This window comes from Ruditapes philippinarum, unplaced genomic scaffold (assembly GCF_026571515.1).
Source record: "Ruditapes philippinarum isolate M1 unplaced genomic scaffold, ASM2657151v2 ctg2899_1_1_1_1, whole genome shotgun sequence".
Lineage (NCBI taxonomy): Eukaryota > Metazoa > Mollusca > Bivalvia > Venerida > Veneridae > Ruditapes > Ruditapes philippinarum.
Window position 1 is genome coordinate 95,143 of NW_026853201.1, and position 22,274 is coordinate 117,416.

The 22,274-nt window shown below is 33.7% G+C and overlaps 1 protein-coding gene across 1 annotated transcript in view; it reads left to right on the forward strand.

The window, feature by feature from the left end:
- The window catches only part of LOC132736075 (insulin-degrading enzyme-like), a gene marked incomplete at its 3' end in the record, with an annotated part of 30,067 nt that overhangs the window by 2,952 nt on the left and 4,841 nt on the right, over window positions 1–22,274 (forward strand). The window contains exons 4-19 of the mRNA XM_060723141.1: window positions 298–324; window positions 1,359–1,462; window positions 2,281–2,450; window positions 4,039–4,161; window positions 6,812–7,014; window positions 8,613–8,685; window positions 9,970–10,062; window positions 10,571–10,662; window positions 11,008–11,088; window positions 11,790–11,893; window positions 13,113–13,215; window positions 13,988–14,083; window positions 15,781–15,807; window positions 16,215–16,297; window positions 17,861–18,005; window positions 20,233–20,343. Of these exons, the coding sequence (XP_060579124.1) occupies window positions 298–324; window positions 1,359–1,462; window positions 2,281–2,450; window positions 4,039–4,161; window positions 6,812–7,014; window positions 8,613–8,685; window positions 9,970–10,062; window positions 10,571–10,662; window positions 11,008–11,088; window positions 11,790–11,893; window positions 13,113–13,215; window positions 13,988–14,083; window positions 15,781–15,807; window positions 16,215–16,297; window positions 17,861–18,005; window positions 20,233–20,343 (1,635 nt within the window). The remainder of the gene's footprint in view (window positions 1–297; window positions 325–1,358; window positions 1,463–2,280; window positions 2,451–4,038; window positions 4,162–6,811; window positions 7,015–8,612; window positions 8,686–9,969; window positions 10,063–10,570; window positions 10,663–11,007; window positions 11,089–11,789; window positions 11,894–13,112; window positions 13,216–13,987; window positions 14,084–15,780; window positions 15,808–16,214; window positions 16,298–17,860; window positions 18,006–20,232; window positions 20,344–22,274) is intronic.

A 22,274-nucleotide genomic window follows, 5' to 3' on the forward strand; every position in this document is an offset into this window, starting at 1 on the left:
TTTGAAGCAAAATGAAGTTAATCTTTCAAGTTGATACACATATTTTATATATGACAGACATGTATAAGGAACAACATTTAAAATGATGTACGTGAAATTACTTGGGATTTACATTATAGTAATATTCTTGATTAGATTTAATCCAAATGACAGTAAATAGATTAATGATTGTGCCTAGTTGAAAACAGTCTTTTACAAAAATAGCATGTGCGTTAGCAATTGAAAGTGCAAAAGGTTTATTTATGTTAAATTTTAGATAATCTTTTAATTGGAAAAAAATATGTGTTTTTTTTTCAGTATCCTGAAGAGAATGAATACACCAAGGTAAGTTTTGTAATTACATACTTGTGCATCTTGAAGAGAAATGAAGAGATTTATATCCAAGGATTTTTTGTTTGTGAATGACAAATGTTTTAACTAGCATTTTCTTTACTTTATCCTGCTGGTACCAAAAGTGATAAGCCTTTGCTATCAGTATAGACTGAGCCAGGCCAGCCTGCACATCCATACAGTCTGACCTGACAGTCTATTTAAAGTTTTAGCTGACTATCCTTGAAGTTAGTTTAAACATATTTATTTAAGCTCAATTGCGGAACAAGTTCTTGCAACTTATATTTATCACTTTCAAGTGTGCTTCCTGGAACCAACCAGTACTGGTGTCATATGAAGAAACATGGTCGTGACCCAAGTAGGGCTCGAACTGATGATCTCTGGGTTGAGACGCAGACACCTTAACCACAAGGCCACCGCTCCCCTTAAAGTCCTTGAAGTTGATAATGGACAGATCCAAAAAAATGGCAGTTGGACAACAAGCCCAATTAAAATATCCATAAGGTCAATGTTTAAAAACAGTTTACCGTTAAAGTTTATCTCCCAACTTAAGCTGATGATAAATTGATTAAGAACAGTTTAAATGCATGTGAATGTAAAAAGAACAAAGTTTAGTAATGAGATTTCTTTTTAAACTTTTTTTATATTAATTTATTTTTTATTATATTAATTTATCAGTTATTAGATTGATTTTTTTAAAATTGAGGTGTAAATCTCAATCCAGTGATTGTAGGACAAACCAATATCTGATCTACAGGGACCTAGCACAGTGATGGGATATTGTAAAAAGCAATGCTAGAACAAAAATATACTGTATATATTATATATACAGTTCTAGAATTACTTTTTACACTTCTCCAACACTGTGCCTGGTCCCTGTGATCTGATCCGTATTGTGATGATATGTATACCACTGATCTGAGAAATCATTACAGGGCAAGTTGTTAAGAAATAAATAGGGAATTTACACATCATCAAGTAATATCTATTTACCAAAATGTACAGGGTTTTTTTGTGTGTAATTTTAGTATCTCAACGAGCATGCTGGAAGTTCCAATGCATTTACATCAAATGAACACACCAATTACTATTTTGATATAGCACCAGAACATCTTAGTGGCGCCCTAGACAGGTAAAAGTCATTTACAATTTATGATAAATAATATTTATAAGGCTCGGCTTAGAAAGGTTTTGTTTCCTTTATTTTAATTTGTTTGTTATTAAGATCAAATTATATTATAGTTATTAAGATCATATATATATAATAGTTATTAAGATTAAATATATTATAATTTTTAAGATTATATATATTATAGAATACTTATCATGGTAAAGCAGGTTGTTAGACAAGGGGCATTATTCTGAAAGTATATTTTAGAGTAATGCCCCTTCTTAAGTTAAAATTTTTGTCAAAATAACTTATTTAGTGGAATGACTCCAAATATGAAAGATGTCATCATGAAACTTTGAATACTTGATTATCATGGCAATGCACAGTTATAAGACACTTGTTAATATGTTGTCTGGTCAGGCTGTATAGATATACAGGCTCGGCTGGTTCAATACTTGAGGTTAATGTTAGTTATATTTGTCAATAGAACTCATTATAGACATCTTGATGTTTGCCTTTCTACACAACCACTCAAGTCACAGTGATAAACTATACTGTCCACAAAAGCTCTTCCGAGTTGCTGTAGGGGTTCTGAAAACTTGAGATGGGAATCCCCTACTGAAAATACTAACAAAGCTAAAAGTAAGCTCAACTAGACCAAAAGCACTCTTAAGAAACCATAGTGATGTGTATTTATGCCTTATCTACACATCTGTCAACATTGAAAAGACATGGTGTTTTTTCTTTGAAGTCCCTCCAGAGAGGGTAAATGTCAGGAGTGTTAACCTTGAAAAGGCCATCCAAAAACTTTTTAGAATAATGTTTTGTTTTTATTTCAGATTTTCCCAGTTCTTCCATGAGCCTTTATTCACACCCTCTGCTACAGAAAGGGAGATCAATGCGGTTAACTCTGAAAATGACAAAAATCTACAGAATGACTCATGGAGATTACATCAACTGGAAAAATCCCTGGCAAAACCCACACATGACTTTCACAAGTTTGGAACAGGTAAGATACTGCTTTATTACAAGCAGTTTTAGTTGTTACCTGATTTCAACATATGAAATAATTGGTTGCCATGATCCTTACGTTCTGATGTTGTCTACAATTTTTTACTAAGTAAGATGAGTCTTAGAGCGCATAATTATGTGCAGAATTTATGAAAAAAATGTTGACATGTAAGTTGATGTCAAACATAACTTTAGAAATGACATGCTGTTAAAGTATAACTACTCCACTGAATGGGGTTTAATATATCTCTATACCGTCTCTATACTGTAAAATCATTATTATTCGTGCCGCACAAACTTTCGTGGGTAGGTCAATCCACGAATTTAAGATCCGACGAACTTTTATCCCAACAAATACTTCATACCTAGTCTCTGTTCTATATATTACAAACATGCGTCGGCTCTTTTCCGGCCGATATTTCATGAAATGGATGTAAATACAGACAGATACCAAGTTAGTGACATATTAAATCCGTTTGCAATATTTAAGAAACTTGAAAGAAAACTCTATTATTATATGTCCTCAATTTACTGTCACAAATGTCGCATATACATACTTGATCGTTTTGGTCTATTAGGACTTGATTGTGTTATCAAGAATACTTGACATAATGGGGTAAATATGGGAACCCAGGCAGTGCAATAATTAGCGCTAATGAAAATTGTCAGTTTGTTCTTATTAATTTAAAAAAAGTCTTTGATATTTATGTCGTAAGCACACAAAACTATAAAAAAATACGATCGCTAAAATAGATTTATTGTACATTCTTTTGTCGTTTTTAAATGATCAAATTTATATGAATTTTATTCTGTATTTGTGCGAATGCTATTCCATTAACATCAAAGAGGCCACCGACTTTCACTCGTGTTATGTACCGAGATTAATTTATATACATGTAAATTTACACAGTCGCTGTGACGTTGCGTGTACTGTCAAATATTTTAAGGCCAATTCAGGTGTCAACTTTTAAACTCGCTGGTTAAAACCTGTCAGGAGTCGTATAAATTATGCAATGTTTACATTGGCGAATTACAGGGGAAGTGTGTCCAATGGAGGTGCATATCATGTCAATTGCGGTCAATTATCGGCAGTAACTGTGCTATATTAGAGTTATGTCCAGAGGCAAGGATTAAATTTATTGACAAGCACTGTGTGACAAGTAAAGATATGTACATGTTGAAAGTAAAATGTTCGGCAATTAAGTTTAAGATTACTTTGCATTAGGTTACTGAATTTTTTTTAAGAAGAAAACGAAAATCCATGAATTTAAGAACCCACGAAAATGCCCGTTTTGATAAAACCACGAAATTTCATGCCAACGAATATAAGTGAATTCGCAGTATACTATGTGCAAATATTATAATGCATATAGATAGTATGTATATCATAAAATATTGCATTGTTTTTTTAGACAATATATCATTTACTTTATACATTAGATTGAAAGTGATTATCAATCAGTGTAGAGCCAGGCCAGCCTACACTTATGTTGATGTTTAAATTGTCTTCTTGATATCCAAGAAACTCATAATGGAAGTTACAAAAAATGGATATTTATCATGTGAGTATATTTTATTGTTGCTAGGAAACAAGTTCACATTAGAGACAAGGTCAAAGGAGCTAGGGTACGATGTAAGGGATGAATTACTCAAGTTTCACGATAAACTGTACTCATCTAATATCATGGGGCTGACTGTACTAGGAAAAGGTATATTAACTATTTGATTCTTTTATTTTGTCCTCCTTTGCACATGTTGGTCTATAGGTTGATTAGTGGGACTGACCAAACCATTTCCAATCAAAACTTGAGAACGCTTCAGCCAAGGAACTTTAAACTTGGTATTGAGATTGGTCATGACCAGAAAATGAACCTTATTGATTTGGATTTACTGGCACCAAAAACTTGACAACTTATGGGCACCCTAAAACTTCTCAGGTGCATTGGTCTTGGAAAGTAGATGACCCTTATTGATTTTGGGGGAAAGGGGTCAAATGTCAAGATCACCTTGACCTTGTATTAAAAAGCGGTTTCCAACCAATTACTCAACAACTCATGGGCCCTTGACTCTCAAACTTCACAAGTGCATTTGTCCTTGGGGTGTAGATGACTCCTATTGATTTTGGGGTCAAGGGGTAAAAGGTCATGGTCACATTGACCTTGTGTGTCAAAATGATTCAGCCTAATAACTTAGGCCCACTGTTCACAAAATACAGTACTGTTCTTTTATTTAAAAAAAAAAGAAGTATTTAGAAAAATATATATTTATACCCCCAAAAACGAAGTTTGGGGGGGTATATAGGAGTCACCCGGTGGTCGGTCGGTCGGTTGGTCGGTCGGGCGGTCGGTCGGTCCAGACGTCCGTTGCATTTTGCTTGTCCGGAGCATAACTTGAAAACTAATGGTTGGAATTCAATATAACTACATACAATGGTCAAGCACATTGAGAGGAAGTGCAGTGCACAAGAACCATAACTCTATCTTGACTAATTACAGAGTTATTGCCCTTTGTTACTTTTCCTTTTCCGGGGCATAACTTGAAAACTACTGGTTGGAATTCAAAACAACTTCATACAATTGTCAAACACAATAAGGGGAAGTGCAGTGCACAAGAACCATAACTCTATCTAAAGTAATTACAGAGTTATTGCCCTTTGTTGCTTTTCAATTGCTTTTTTTTTTTGTCCATTGCATTTTCCTTGTCCGGAGCATAACTTGAAGACTAATGGTTGGAATTCAATATAACTACATACAATGGTCAAGCACATTGAGAGGAAGTGCAGTGCGTAAGAAACATAACTCTATCTTGACTAATTACAGAGTTATTGCCCTTTGTTACTTTTCCTTGTCCGGGGCATAACTTGAAAACTACTGGTTGGAATTCAAAACAACTTCATACAATTGTCAAACACAATAAGGGGAAGTGCAGTGCACAAGAACCATAACTCTATCTAAAGTAATTACAGAGTTATTGCCCTTTGTTGCTTTTCCATTGCCTTCTTTTTTTTGTCCGGACCATAACTTGAAGACTAATGGTTGGAATTCAATATTACTACATACAATGGTCAAGCACATTGAGAGGAAGTGCAGTGCATAAGAACCATAACTCTATCTAAAGTAATTACAGAGTTATTGCCCTTTATTACTTTTCCATTGCTTTCTTTTGTCCGGACCATAACTTGAAGACTAATTGTTGCAATTCATTATAACTTCATACAATGGTCCAGCACATTGAGAGGAAGTGCAGTGCACAAGAACCGTAACTCCATTTTGACTTATTACAGAGTTACTGCCCTTTGTTTTTTTTCCTTGTCTAGAGCATGACTTTAAAACTACTGGTTGGAATTCAAAACAATGGCCAAGCACAATAAGGGGAAGTGCAGTGCACAAGAACCATAACTCCATCTTGACTAATTACAGAGTTATTGCCCTTTGTTACTTTTCCATTGCTTTCTTTTGTCAGGACCATAACTTGAAGACTTATTGTTGGAATTCATTATAACTTCATACAATGGTCAAGCACATTGAGAGGAAGTGCAGTGCATAAGAACCATAACTCCATCTTGACTAATTACAGAGTTACTGCCCTTTGTTACTTTTCCTTGTCCAGAGCATGACTTGAAAACTACTGGTTGGAATTCAAAACAACTTCATACAATGGTCAAGCACAATAAGGGGAAGTGCAGTGCACAAGAACCATAACTCCATCTTGACTAATTACAGAGTTATTGCCCTTTGTTACTTTTCCTTGTCCAGAGCATAACTTGAAAACTATTGTTTGGAATTCAGTACAACTTCATACAGTTGTCAAGGACATTAAAAGGAAGTGCAGTGCACAAGAGCCATAACTCCATTTTGACAAAATACAGAGTTACTGCCCTTTGATACTTTTCCTTGTCCGGAGCATAACTTAAAACGTACTGGTTGGAATTCAAAACAACTTCATACAATGGTCAAGCACAATAAGAGGAAGTGCAGTGCACAAGAACTATAACTCTATCTTCAGTATTTATAGAGTTATTGCCCTTTGTTCTTTTTCTTTGTCTTTCTGGACTTATTACAGAGTAATTCAATTAAACTTCATCAATGGCCAACCACATTGAAAGGAAATGCAACATACATGAACCACAATTATCTTTAATTGCCCACAAACATAACTCTATGTTTTAATTCTATTACAAGGTATTCTGTTACTAGTAACATCCTCATTTCCGAAGCAGACTTGTGGGGGTATTAATCACATTTAGTGATAGTTCTAGTTTCATTTAGAAAATAATAAAAAAAATGTGTATAAATGTATATATTTCTTTTATCTGTCCTTTACCCTAATTATATATGTTGTATTTTTTGTATACATCAGAATCACTAGATGAACTTACAGAGATGGTTGTGCCACATTTCCATGGGGTGGAGAATAAGAAAGTGACTATCCCTCATTGGGAGGAGCATCCTTTTGGCCCCGCCCAGCTACAGAATATGTGCTATGTAACACCAGTGAAGGACATTAGAAACCTGTCAGTGTCTTGGTCTATACCGGATCTCCAACCATACTATAAAACTAATGTAAGATTTACCATGGTTTATACCAGTTCTTCAACCATACTTTTTAACCATGTTTTCAACGAAAACCGGGTTATGTAATGCTGAAGTCGGCAGCAGGCGAGCGGGCAGGCGTGCGGTCATCAACTTTTGGTTTCCACTCAATAACTTGAGTTTGCTTTGGCCTGTTGACACCAAACTTGGTGTGTAGTTAGCTTAATTATATCAAGAGGCAGCTTGGGATTGCTACCCAGGTGTCTGTAATCAAGGTGAAGGTCATTGTTACTAAAAATAGAAATTCAGTTTCCACTTAATTACTTGAGTTTGCTTTGGCCTATTGACACCAAACTTGGTGTATAGATAGCCTATATCAAGAGGCAGCTTGGGATTGCTACCTAGATGTACGTGATCAAGGTCAAGGTCACAGTTCTTAAAAATAGAAATTCAGTTTCCCCCTCAATAACTTGAGTTTGCTTTGGGCTATTGACACCAAACTTGGTGTATGGGTAGGTTATATTAAGAGGCAGCTTTGGTTCACTACCCAGGTGTCTGTAATCAAGGTCACTGTTACTGAAAATAGAAAATCAGTTTCAGCTCAATATCTTGAGTTTGCTTTGGCCTGTTGACACCAAACTTGGTGTAGGTAGCCTTTATCAAGGGGCAGCTTAGGATTGCTACCTAGATGTCTGTTATCAAGGTCAAGGTCACAGTTCTTAAAAATAGAAATTCAGTTTCCCCCTCAATAACTTGAGTTTGCTTTGGGCTATTGACACCAAACTTGGTGTATGGGTAGGTTATATCAAGAGACAACTTTGGTTCGCTACCAAGGTGTCTGTAATCAAGGTCATGGTTTCTGTTACTAAAAAAAGAAATTCAGTTTCAGCTCAATAACTTGAGTTTGCTTTGGCCTTAATTTACACCAAACTTGGTGTATAGGTAGGTAATATCAAGAGGCAGCTTGGGATTGCTATCCAGGTGTCAGTGGTCAAGGTCACTGTTACTTAAAATAGAAATTCAGGTTTTGCTCAATAGCTTGAGTTTGCCTTGGCCTATTAGCACCAAACTTGGGGCAGGGTAGCTTATATCAAGAGCAGCTTTAGATTGCTACCCAGGTTTCTGCGATCAAGGTTAATGTATTTTTTTATGTAATAACTTAAGTTTGCTTTGACCTTTTGACACCAAACTTGCTGTGTGGCAGCTTTGGATTGCCACTTAGATATCTTGGAGCAAGGTCAAGGTCATTTGCTTACAATAGAATTTTCAGCTTCTACTCATTAACTTCAGTGCACTTTGACCTATTAATTGCTGTCACATCAAAACTTGGTCTTTGAAAACCTGGTTTTCGTCGCATTGCGGCACTTCTTGTTGTTTTTTCAAACTGATGTAGGATTTCTCATGGTCAACCATACTAAAAAACTAATGTGAGATTTATCAGGGTCTATATCAGTTCTTTAACCATACTTTAAACTAAATGTCAGATTACTTAATATGACCATTGTCTGGTAGATAATTGTATCGTGTTTCAACTATACAAGGCAATACTGAATTATGTCTATATTTCAACAAATCAGTCCATGTAAATTATGATAACTTGTTTATATCATGTGTTTGTATTTTTATAGCCAGGTCATTATCTAGGCCATTTGATTGGTCATGAAGGGAAAGGAAGTTTGTTGTCAGAACTTAAACTCAGGGGTAAGTGAAAAGTATATTTTCAAGCTTTTTGATTTTTGCCTAAAGCAGCCTTGCAACAAGTCTGTGTGGCTGGTGATTGTAATTGTTCAAATCCTATCCTTACCTAGGAGGAAGCTATACAGCTAAGTTATGGAAGGCTGGTGGTTCTACACTTCTGCCTGAATTGGTGTCTGAGGTTTACCTCTAGCAGTTAGTCTTGAAAGTGATCACATGACTTACACATTGTTGTAGTGACATAAAATTCAACTGAAAAAGTAATGTGTGATATTGTTCAGGTACATCAGGAAACAAAAAAAGGTAATTTTCCCTTATGAATGGGTTAAATTAATATAGTAAACCTTTACCTCTTATAGAAGTGTTTTGATGGCGTTTCCCTGCCTCCCCCCTTTTTGAAACCACACTGAAAAAAAATGCCATATTTAGGCCTCGAACACTGTTTTTGTTTTGAGAAATGTTGACAAAAAAACTGATCACATTTTCGGTGCCGCTTCACATCAAATGACAGGCTAAAGATGGCCTAAGGTTGATTGTAAGGTAACATGTAACAAACGCTTAAAAGCCTTTTCCTCTATCTCAATCCATTGAGAAGTTGCAGCACTTTGAAATCAGTTTTGATGGAAAAAAACAAAACGATGCAAAATTGTAATTTTTGGCAATTTTGAGACTTTCCCAATGTTGCCATGGTAACAGGAAATTTATGATTGAGCATGTTGTTGCAGAGGCTATGGTCCAGTCAACATTTGTGCCAAGTTTCATTAATATTGAAGCATTTTTCATAGTTTCATAGCAGTTTGATCTTGTAACAGGAGGCTTTTCAATGAAAAAAGCCATTTTTCACAATATGCTCATGAAGTAAAGGGCTAATTAATTTCAATCTATCAAATAAAGCAATATTTCAAATAGTAATGATATAATGATTCCTATTTTGCTCCAAAAAAAAGAGTGGAGGATATACATTGTAGTTGCAAGTTTGTCCATTTGCCAATCCTTCTGTCATGTTTACTGTCAGTTTCTTACACCACATTACTGACTGATTTATATAATTACTGTAGATGGTTTCTTCCAATTACCTATACATGTGGGTAATTTTTCAGGTCATTTTGGTCAAGGTTACTAAGGCTAAAAATATTTTTCCTATTCACTCTCACAGATAGGTCATGTTCTTAGCTTTGTCTATGTAACAACATAGATCATCCATCAGTATTACCAATATTCTTGTTGGTTTTTACATCTATAACATATATTTATAAGTTGGGTGAATGCATGTATTATATATATTTATAGGTTGGGTGAATACATTGGTAGGAGGGCAACAGCAGGGAGCCAATGGTTTTATGTTCTTTATTGTAAATGTGGATCTCACTGCAGATGGTTTAGGTAAGACATTTAAATTCAAGCTAGTTTTTGCGTTAAGAATTATTTCATCAAGTGGTTTTAGTATTCCTATTTGTCATGTTTTATGTGAATATGAAACAATACTTTAAAGGTGAAAAAGATATGAAAAAATAGCTAAAATTGTCCCAGTCTGCTAAACAAATCAGTCAAAACTAAACATGTAAATAACCTTTGAATGACATCTCTTTAGATTTTGATGATACAGTAAGAAAAATGCTTGGGTGGTGCTCTACAAAATAGTTTTATTGATTTGTTCCAGTCTGCTGCACATTATGGCAATCGGAGCTTGAAATAAAAATAAGTTTCAGATAGCATTTACCTCACATTGGCTATGCTAAATTTTTATGAAACTCAGAAGGAAAGAGTGAATTCGGAAATCCTGTTAATGTATACACTCGGTTAAGCGATAAAGGGCCATTATGGTCCTCTTGTTGTATACAGGTGGGAGAGTTACGAACAATAAAGTCACTCTTATTTTTGTATATTGCAGAGCATGTTGATGATATAATTACATTGATATACCAGTATTTACACATGTTAAAGAAGGAAGGGCCACAGGAATGGATATTCAAGGAATGTGCTGTAGGTGAACATTATCTTTTTTATATTAATATTAGTATATTCTTCATTTCTTTCACAATTTGATTCTATAGAATTAAATTCAACCAACAGTAGCACAAAATTAAAGTCGTTGTATGTACATCAATCATTTTATTTGTTTCTTTAGTTTTATAAGGATGTATATTTCAGTTCTTTACTACATTCTTCATACCGTATTTATATATAATATTTATTGATTTCGTAGAAAATTTTCAGTCTTATTAAATGTTTATAAATTGGAGAAAAAGTGGGAATTCCTTTAGAGCTTGACAAAAATAATGATATTCATCCATCTAATTCTATTATTATATATTTCTTTTCTGACAGGATTTAAGTGCCATGCATTTCCGGTTCAAGGACAAAGAGAGACCCAGAGGTTATACTTCAGCTTTGTCAGGTATATTACATGTAAGTGAACTTAATTTATAATTTAATATTTCTATTATTTACATGTGATGAGTTCCTTTGTTAATATATTTTATAATGCCGTAATTAACTTCATTTTACATTCAACTATTTAAAGGACAGGGAGAGTTTTCCTACTTGCCATTGGTCCATTTCAGCCATTTGGTCCATTTCAGTATCCTTATTTGATAAAGTTGTTTTGTACCATTCCCTATGGTTAAGTCCATATGGTTATTTTCACTGAATCATTTGAGATAATGATTTGAAAATTGTTATACTTGTTTATGACAATCATCTCAACTGATAGGCAGGATAACACATCTCTGTCATAGAAGCTGACTTAAATATGCCTCCTATTTTAGTTAGAAATTTTCAAAGGCATGTTCTTATGGAATCCAGTATCAAGTGCTGACAGTAAATTGTTTAGTGTAAATTGGTTAAGTTGAAACATTACAATTAGCCCGCGTCACGACAAAACCAACATAATGCGTTTGCGACCAGCATGGATCCAGACCAGCCTGCGCATTCGCGCAGTCTGATCAGGATCCATGCTGTTCGCTTACAAACCCTATAACAAGTAGAAAAACTGATAGCGAACAGCATGGATCCTGATCAGACTGTGCGGATGGGCAGGCTGGTCTGGGTCCATGCTGGTCGCAAACCCACTATGTTGGTTTTGTTGTGACGCGGCTTATATATTGTAGGATGTTCCATTAGAAGAGTGTTTAAGTTTTCACTATATGATGACCGAATACAAGCCTGAATTAGTGGACATGTTACTGGAAAAACTGATCCCAACTAATATGAGGTAAGTTTGGTACTTTTGAATATCTTCCAACTCACTGCATTGATAAACATGCTTATGAAAGATCTCTCCAGGTGTGAACGGATTCTTTAACCCCTTAACCTGCTGAATTTATTAAATAGACTTGCCCTGATTTGATTATTGGACAGTCCATTTCAAGTTTAATGGATTTCAATATCAAAATATATCAGATTAGCTTCTAACAGTATAGAGCCTGGTACTGCAGTTTTTTGGCAATAGCTTATCACTCATGGTTCAAGCATGTAATTCAAATCAATCTAATTCAAGCTCAACAAATTTGGACCAATTGATTAAAGACTGAAATGGAAATGAATATCAATACACCTACAATTGTCTATAGTCTATTTTAAGATTCATGCCATTTGCACACCTGTTCAAATTTACGATGTCGCCTAATGTTATAATTCTTGCATTTACCCCCCACCCCTCCACTTCAATGTTCTTATTATAGTAACTGAATATTCAAAATTACTGAAAATATCACTTTATAACTGTTTGCACACAACACGTGTGATGTATTTGAAATTTGCATTTACTCCGTAATCTTATATATCTATTGATTTGAGATAATAAAGTACTGTTCTGTTCTGTTCTGTTTCAGCAGTTTAAGTAAAATAGTGCTTTCAAAAGCACCTTTGGTCCTCCTACAAAAAACAAACCAAAAAACTGAAAATTTATCATGTGCCCATAATGGTATCTTGAGAATTCAGATAAATTTAAATTTCAAAGACTACAAGGAATTATACTTCAATAACATGTTTGTTCTTTTAAGAGTTTTACAATGAAATAGTTCTTTCAGATTTTCATCTAGCATAAATGAAATCTTATAACATTTTCAAGTAATTGTGATATCTTTTTTCTTCAAAATTTGTTATCATTAAAAAATTGAATTTCAATCATCTGCAAGCAGACCATACTTTTACAATAATTCCTCTAACCTGTTTTCTTACATGCATATGCAAGTTTTTTTTTTTTTTTTTTTTTTTTTTTTTATTTCAATCAATCACATAGACATAGTTTTGGAGGACATATCACCACCTTAGTGCAGTAATGGAATAAGTGCTATTAAATTTAATAGGAGTTAACAAGTTATTGCACTAAGGTGACAAATTGTAGCATTAGACAGCTTGTCTTGAATCAATTTTTCATGGAAGGACTTGAACTCTGGAGATCTATTGTGGTTATTTTACATTTTTGACAGAATCTCAGTGATTGCTAAGAAGTATGCGGGACAGACAGACAAAAAGGAAGAATGGTATGGTACAGAATACAAGCTGGAGCCTATACCACAAGATAAACTTAAGGTTATACACACACAAATAAATCTGTAATCTTCATAAGTAACAAAGTACATTGTAAAGTGAAGACAATGTTATTATGTAACCTCAAATTATCAAAATATGAGCCGCGTCATGACAAAACCAACATAATGGATTTGCGACCAGCATGGATCCAGACCAGCCTGCGCATCCGCACAGTCTGATCAGGATCCATGCTGTTCGCTATCGGTTTCTCTACTTGTTATAGAGTTTGTAAGCGAACAGCATGGATCCTGATCATCCGTGCAGGCTGGTCTGGATCTATGCTGGTCGCAAACCCACTATGTTGGTTTTGTCGTGACACGGCTCTATTATTGTCTAGGACCTAAATTGGAGCCAATGTTTTCCTTTCCAATTATAAATATTTTCAACAAGAATATTATTTAATTGACCCTCCCATAGCTGAATGTATTTGTTTACTCCTAACAGATAGACCCATATTTAAAATGTTTACTATTTACTACTTTACACAAAGAAAATACTCATTGTAGCTGGGCACAATATGAATATATAGTGTCATTGAAAAAACAGGCATTTTTTTTTTTTTTTTCAAAGAAAAAAATCATCTTTACTTGACCCAAAATTGGGAATGTAGTTCCCAATGCATAGTTTGTATATTCTTTAATTCAAATAAGACAAATTAAGTAGAAGTTTAAATTTTAATACATGTCAATAAATTTCCACAATAAAAGTATTTTACTTAAAGATAAGCAAAGTATATGTTAAAAATGGAACCAAAAATTATGTGTATTTTCAGATGTGGGATACTTGTGGTTTCCATGAAAACCTAAGTTTACCAGCTGTAAATGAGTTTATACCAACAAACTTTGACCTTGTTACCAGGGAGACAGAGGTATGTGTATAAAGAACAAAGAATTAGCTTTGAGAACAATTAAAAACAAAATGATTCCTACAAAATGATCAATTAAATGAGAATTGTTTGATATAGTATCTGAAATTATAAGTAAATTAAACATGAACCTGACGAGTTTGTTTTATCAATTTTGTTTGAGATTTAAATTTTGATCATTCCATTCCAAATTTAGAGATTTCAATAATGGCCTCAGGCTAATATGACAGTCTTGAGCTCAATAACACATCCATTATGAAAACACTTAATTATTGACAATTTTATTAATTAACTACACATATTAACTACACATAATCTAAAAAAGTTAAGTACTTAGTGAACAAAGAATAACAAATTTGAAATTTCTTGTTGTGAGGTATTGCAAATGAGATTCTTGTTTTAAAAATGTCTCAGAAACCTACCTTGTAGCAATACAAAATTTCAGGCTAGCCTGGTAAATATTACTGGTAGCAAAGTTTGAATACTTTTGGATATTGCAGGTTAAGTCTAAAGAAATCATCAAAAGTTTTATTCTTATATTTTAGCTAGTGGTGAAGTAACTGTGGAATATAAATTGATGATTTTGTTAAAAGATTATATGTGTACCGGAGGGTTCCTATTCTTTTTAGCTCGACTATACAAAGTATATGTAGAGCTGTCCTACCCACCCAGGCGTCCGCATCCAGATTTCAGATTAAAGTTTTGGTGCAGTAAAATATTATTCACTATAAAATTTTCATTTCTTAAGGTATCAACTTCAAACTTCAAATATATGTTCCTTATTATCAACTACATCTTATGTGACTCTAGCACCAATATTTCCAGATTTATCTCCCCTTGAACTTAGAATTTTCCTTAAAAATATTTCCTGTTACTTCTTTATTTCTTAAGGGATCAACTTCATACTTCAAATATATGTTCCTTATCATCAACAACATCTTATGTGACAAGGTTCATAACTCTAGCACTAATATTTCCAGATTTATCTCCCCTTAAACTTAAAATTTTCCTTAAAAAATATTTTTACTGACTGTTACTTCTTTATTTCTTAAGGGAATCAACTTATTACTTCAAATATATGTTCCTTATCATTAACCACATCTCATGTGACAAGGTTCATAACTATAGCACCAATATTGCAAAAATAATCTTCCCCATTAACTTAGATTTTTCTTACTTGAAAAATGTTATTTTTTACTATAACTTATTTAGTTTTAAATGTATCTAGCTCAAACTTCAAATACATATTCCTTATTAACAACCAGATCTTATGTGACAGGGTTCTTAACTCTTGAAGCAATATTTTCAAATTTATCTCCCTTTGAACTTTGAATTTTCTTTAAGAAATATTATAACTTCTTTACCTTTTAAGGTATCTACTTCAAACTTCAAATATATATTTCTTATCTTTACATACATGTTATGTATGTCCATAACTCTAGTGTGACTATTTCCAGAATTTTTCCCCCTTGAAATTAGAATTTATGTTTTTAACTATAACTTCTTGTCATAAGAAGAAATATATTTATATCATAATTGATTTTTCTTTTATAATTTTATATACCTTACTGCGTCCAGTATTTAATTAGTCGAGCTTCGCTGTCTCCTGTGACAGCTCTTGCTCTTATAGTAATGTATATTGAAATTAAGATTTTCATATCCTCTGTGAATTAAAAACATGTATGTTTATTATTTTACAGCAAAATTGTGTTCCAGCAATGTTGAAGGTAAGTCCATCATACAATGTAACATGCTTCACACTTTTTACTTTTTAACATTCTATATTGAAATTACTATAAATTGAATAAAAGCAAAAGTAATATGTGATTAAATATGTTATTATTATGATATGATGTGATATTATGAGGTTATTATACATTTTTTAGTACAATACTGAAATCTGTTGAAAGAGCCCACAACTGTCAAAAACTATATTGGATTAGGAATAGAGTCAATATTGTTCTCAACCATGTTAAATGACCTCTTTATTTAACCCTACCATTATTTTTTTTGACATTTTCACAAAACTTTGTCACTTCAATTACAATAAGGATTTAATATGTTAATGTTTAATATGCTGATGTAATATGTGATATTATGTGTTAATGTACATATGCAAGATAACGTGTTTTAGGACACAGCAATGACGAGGTTATGGTTCAAACAGGATGATAAATTCCATCTGCCAAAAGCATATGCTAGCTTTGAATTGACCAGGTAAAATTTGTTAAAATTATGTTTAATAAAAATTATATAACTTGCATACGATAAAACAAGGTTTATAAGTCAAAAATATTTCTAAATGCCATTAAAGAAGGAGAGATATATTCTATATACATATACATGCATGTGTGTAATATTAAGATTATATAATAACACTTATTATGCTCCCCGAAAAATTTCGGGGGAGCATATAGTCGTCGGGTTGTCCGTCCGTCCGTACGTACGTCCCGAATTCGTGTCCGGCCCATAACTTTGTTATTTGAAGTCGGATTTTGAAATTATTTCACAGAAATGATCACCATATTGAGACGACGTGTCGCGCGCAACATTTGGGTCGCTACCTTGAAGGTCAAGGTCACAGCATGACCTTGCAGCAAAATCGTGTCCGGTCCATAACTTCATTATTTGAAGTCGGATTTTAAAAATATTTCACAGAAATGGTCACCATATTAAGACGACGTGTCGCGCGCAACATTTGGGTCACTACCTTGAAGGTCAAGGTCATCGCATGACCTTGCAACAAAATTGTGTCGGTCCATAACTTTGTTATTTGAAGTTGGATTTTAAAAATATTTCACAGAAATGATCACCATATTGAGACGATGTGTCGCGCGCAACATTTGGGTCGCTACCTTGAAGGTCAAGGTCACAGCATGACCTTGCAGCAAAATCGTGTCCGGTCCCTAACTTTGTTATTTGAAGTCGGATTTAAAAAACATTCCACAGAAATGATCACCATATTGAGACAATGTGTCGCGCGCAACATGTGGGTCGCTTCCTTGAAGGTCAAGGTCACAGCATGACCTTGCAGGAAAATTGTGTCCGGCCCATGACTTCGCTATTTGAAGTTGGATTTAAAAAGTATTTCACAGAAATGATCATCATATTAAGATGACGTGTCATGCACAACATTTAAGTAGCTACCTTGAAGGTCAAGGTCACAGCATGACCTTGCAACAAAATTGTGTCCGGCACATAACTTCATTATTTGAAGTCGGATTTTACAACTATTTCACAGAAATGATCACCACAATGAGACATTGTGTCGCGCGCAACATTTGGGTTGTTACCTTGAAGGTCAAGGTCACAGTATGACCTTGCAGCAAAATCGTGTCCGGCCCATAACTTTGTTACTTGAAGTCGGATTTAACAACTATTTCACAGAGATGATCACCATATTGAATCGACTTGTCGCATGCAACATTTGGGTCACTACCTTGAAGGTTAAGGTCACAGCATGACCTTGCAGCAAAATAATGTCAGGCGCATAACTTTGTTATTTAAAGTCGGATTTTACAACTATTTCACAAAAATGATCACCATATTGAGACAATGTGTCGTGCACAATATTTGGGTTGTTTTTACACTTTGAACTTTGTCTGTGACATAACTCTGACACAACAAGAGGTATACCTTCCTGTGTCCAAAACCTATTCGGGGAGCATCACCCGGTTCAACCGGCTCTTGTTTAATGTGTAGCACTGACTCATATAATGTGATATGAACCTGTTCATTTTTGCTTGCTTTACAATAACCCATCTTATTTATTTATTTTAGTCCTTTGGTGTATATAGACCCCTTACATACAAACATGTCAGTGTTGTTTGTTCAGCTGTTCCAGGATTCATTGAACGAATATGCTTATGATGCAGAACTTGCTGGTCTCAAGTACAGCCTGAGTAGCACCACATATGGAATTTCTGTAAGTTTTTAGACACCACATATAGAATATTTGTAAGTTTTTAGGCACCACATATGGAATATCTAAGTTTTTAGGCACCACATATGGAATATCTGTAAGTTTTTAGGCACCACATATGGAATATCTGTAAGTTTTTAGGCACCAAATATGGAATATCTGTTAGTTTTTAGGCACCACATATGGAATATCTGTAAGTTTTTAGGCACCACATATGGAATATCTGTAAGTTTTAATAAGATGGTTAATTATGGACAAACACAGCATAAATTGAAGTAGCAGTATGGTTGACAGGCTTATGCAGACTTGTAATCAAAGGATTGACAGCTGCGTTGGTTCAAACCCCGTCAAGGGCATGCTGTTGTTTCCTTGAGCATGAAACTTTTCACTCATTGTTCAGTACTGGAACATACTAGAGAGTATGTCTATAAGCTTACAGAATCCTAAACAATCAAACTAAAATAAATTACATTTGTATGTATAAACTAATCTCAACATAAATTTTTTGAAGATTCCAGCTTTTCTTTTTTTTCCAATTTGCATAGTGCTTATAAAACTTAACATGCAGTTTATGTCTTTAAGGTAATATGACCAGCTTTTCTTACTTTTACACTAGGTAAATAGAAAAATCAGGCAAACACTTGCTGCTTTTAGGTAGAAACACCAGCTTTTCTTACTTTTACCTTGGGTATATTCATATATCAGGCTAACTCTTGCTGCTTTATGGTAGAATGACCGCCTCCGTGGTCGAGGGGCTATAGTCGATGACTTCTAATCCAGTTACCTCTCTGGCATGGGTTCGATCCCCGGGAGATGCTTTGGTAGTTTAGCACGGAGGAAGGTAATCTAGTACTGGTGTAACTCTCCAGGACTGATGGTTAGGAAACTACCCGTCTATATGACTGAAATACTGTTGGGAAAAGGCGTAAAATGAAACAAACAAACAAACAAACTCCTCTTTTTCTTTCTGTTATTTTTACCCTAGGTATATTTAACTATCAGGCCAACAATTTGTACTGGTGGAAATACCAGGTTTAATTACCTTTATTCTTGGTATATCAGGCTAACACTTGCTGCTTTCTATTTGAAACACAAGCTTTTATTACTTTTATTCTGATTCTGCAGATATTTCAGGCTAATGCTGCTTTCTGGATTTTATTTTTATATATACATATATTTCTATTCCAGCTTTACTGGTGGAGGAGGGCACCTGAGGTCTTCCTCTACCAGTAAAGCTGGAACGTCGCCATATGACATATACTGTGTCGGTGTGACATAAAACCCAAATCAATCAAAAGATCTATTCAGTTGAGTTAGCTTTTCAAAAGAGTTTGGTGAGCAATGGTTTATAGATTTGAGCTCTGTTAAAAGGAGATGCCGAGATGAAAAAATGTAACATGTAAGGCAGGTCATCAGAAGTCATGTATGCAGAAGACCTAGAATACTAAGTTGTTATAAGAGGTGTCTGTGGCGAAAGAGAATAAGATTGTTGACTTATATTATTGAAATATCACTTGCCCCTCATGGCTGTAGGTTTTGAATCCTGCCAGGGATGTTGTTGGCGCAACGTAAAACCCAACCTTAAGTTGTGATGGTTACTTATTTAAAAAAATTTGCCTTTTGCTCAAATGGATTTATATATTGTTCTCGACATTTGAAAGTTTATATGTTAAAATGCGCTAAAAATTACTGTAATTTTATTTCTACTCCTGATCCCATATGTGCAGGTGCTTCTATTTCATGTTGAAATTTATCATATTGGTTTGAAAGGTAACAAAGCAAAACTGAGTCAAGTTATGTGTTATTTAGGATTTTAGTTAAAGACCCATTATACCTCAGAAATGATTTTAATTTTATTTCTCAAAAGCTTTTTAATATTGGTATACTTTTATAGTAAACAAAAAGTTACTCATTGGCCAATTACCTGAACCATCTTTTTTCATCCTTCGCATTTTGGCAACAAGTACAGTTATAGTGTATGCGTATTTTGTATGGAAGTCAAAATACTACTTTGTTTACATTTTCCTTCTTTCATAACAAATTATTTCACATTACTTTCCTCTGGTATAAAGCATCTAACATTGTCTAAAACCATTATTGAAACATTATAAAATTCATATTAGCTGTATCTAAAGAAGTAAAAATTTATTTATTTCCAAGGCATAATGTGCATTTACATTTTTATTTTGAAAACTTCTGTGTCATTGATTTCATTATGTTTACATTTCAGCTATCAGTGAAAGGTTACAATGATAAACTTGATGTTCTGTTGAGAAAAATACTGGAGAAAATGGTGTCCTTCAAGATTGATCCAAAACGGTTTGAAATTCTGAAGGAATTGGTAAGTGAATGTTTAGTTTACCTAACTTTCACCTTTTTAGAAATATATCTATATCTATGTACATATATTTTTTATGTAAATACAGAGGTAGCATAGATTGTACAAAGGATGGATAAGCATATTTAGTTTCCATTGTAATTTGTTCTTTAGATATCTTAATGATAGTATTGATACTCATATAGGAATGGCTAGTGCTATAGGTATCAAAGGAATGGTAAAAACATGAGATATTGTGATATGCTGGAATGAATTACAGTGTTAACATCTTATATTTCGACACTGTCACATGAAAATGTTTGAATTTAGGGCACAGTTTTACCTTATACGTTTGAACTTTGAACATAAACAAAGCAATGATATACATGCTTGAACATTGTACTTTAATTTCAACCTAATACTTGTCATGTCAACAGTGGACTCTGCATTTAACCATGTTTAATTATTGAAACTATATATAATGTTGGCTGCTACTAACAAATCCAAAGTCTCCTTAGAGAGAATTGTTGGGTTTTAAGCTATAGCATCAGTAAATGTGCCTGGATGTGAAACTTCAAGATGTCTTTGGGAGTTTTAATACAGGTGTTAATAATGGGCAAAAAAATCACTGTTCAATAGAATTTCTTTATACATGTACTTAGCTTGTTGTTAGACTATAATAACAGAAACACTTTAAGCAAAATCAATTGTGGGGGTCACCATTCTTGTTTTTGAGTTATCTGCCCCTGAATTGCACTTTTTTGCTTAATTCAAGGGCAGATAATTCACTATCAGGGCTCACACTGGCTCAAATAAAATAATAGCCAATATTTTCAACTTAAAAAAATAATAGCCAAAAGTTCAGCGGACTTTTCACGAATTAGCGATTAATGACATACGCAGTTGATTAAATAAACATTACATTTATATAAAACTTTCAGTTTTATAAGGATTCTCAAATAAACTGATACATTTGTATATATTGGTAACTACCTTTTTTAAAATAGAACCACAACTTTAATTGTTATTATAGAACAGAATAAAAACGTTATAATTAGTATCATTACTGTATAACAATAATACTAAAGATTCATTATAACTTTACATATGCTGTTATCAGACAACTTTTTTTGTTTGTTCTAATCAAATTTTGTCAGCTTTAACCACTGTCAATTTCCACATTTCACACAGAACTGGAGTAGATCTAGGTCATATTAGCCTATAGAAATAACACAAGTTTGCAAACTCATTCACAGAATGCAGCCTTTTTTCTGAATAATTTACTGAAAAATATCATCATCACCAATGTAATACAAATTTTCTGCCAAAGTGGTAAAGATTTTTTAACAGAACATAGCTTATTTCACCTTTAAATAAATATCAAAATTATCGGTGTCGCGAAAACATGTGACAATCGGATTTTTCCTGTTTTCTGAAGAAATATTCACAATTTTGGTTGTTGTGCAAATAGTTGTTTGGAAGTTAATACTTTTTAAATATTTTACCATTGTTTTCCACTGGCGATTTAGTCAAGTAGCTTAAAACAAAAAAAAAATCAAAATTTGCAATTACTGCAATTCACGGTAAATTTTGGGTAAGTCAATATCCAGTTTATCAATTTTAAAACGATTTTTGTGGCTAATTGACGTATATTTGATGGCTATTATAAATGCTGGACAATATCTTTAAAGTACTTATACAATTATACATCTCGCATGTATTTTATCACCTCGGGCAATATAGTTAGCAGCACGTGACCGGTAAAAAGTTGACACTCAATTAAATGCACCCCGCTGGTGTTAATTGGGTCTACTGCATTCATTATCGATTTTTACACCTTATAATTTATATAAACACTGATGGAAGTAAAAAATAATCGCCAGATTTTGTAGCCAAAATGCAAAAATAATCGCCAATCTTATAAAATAATCGCAAATGGCGACTATGGCGACCGA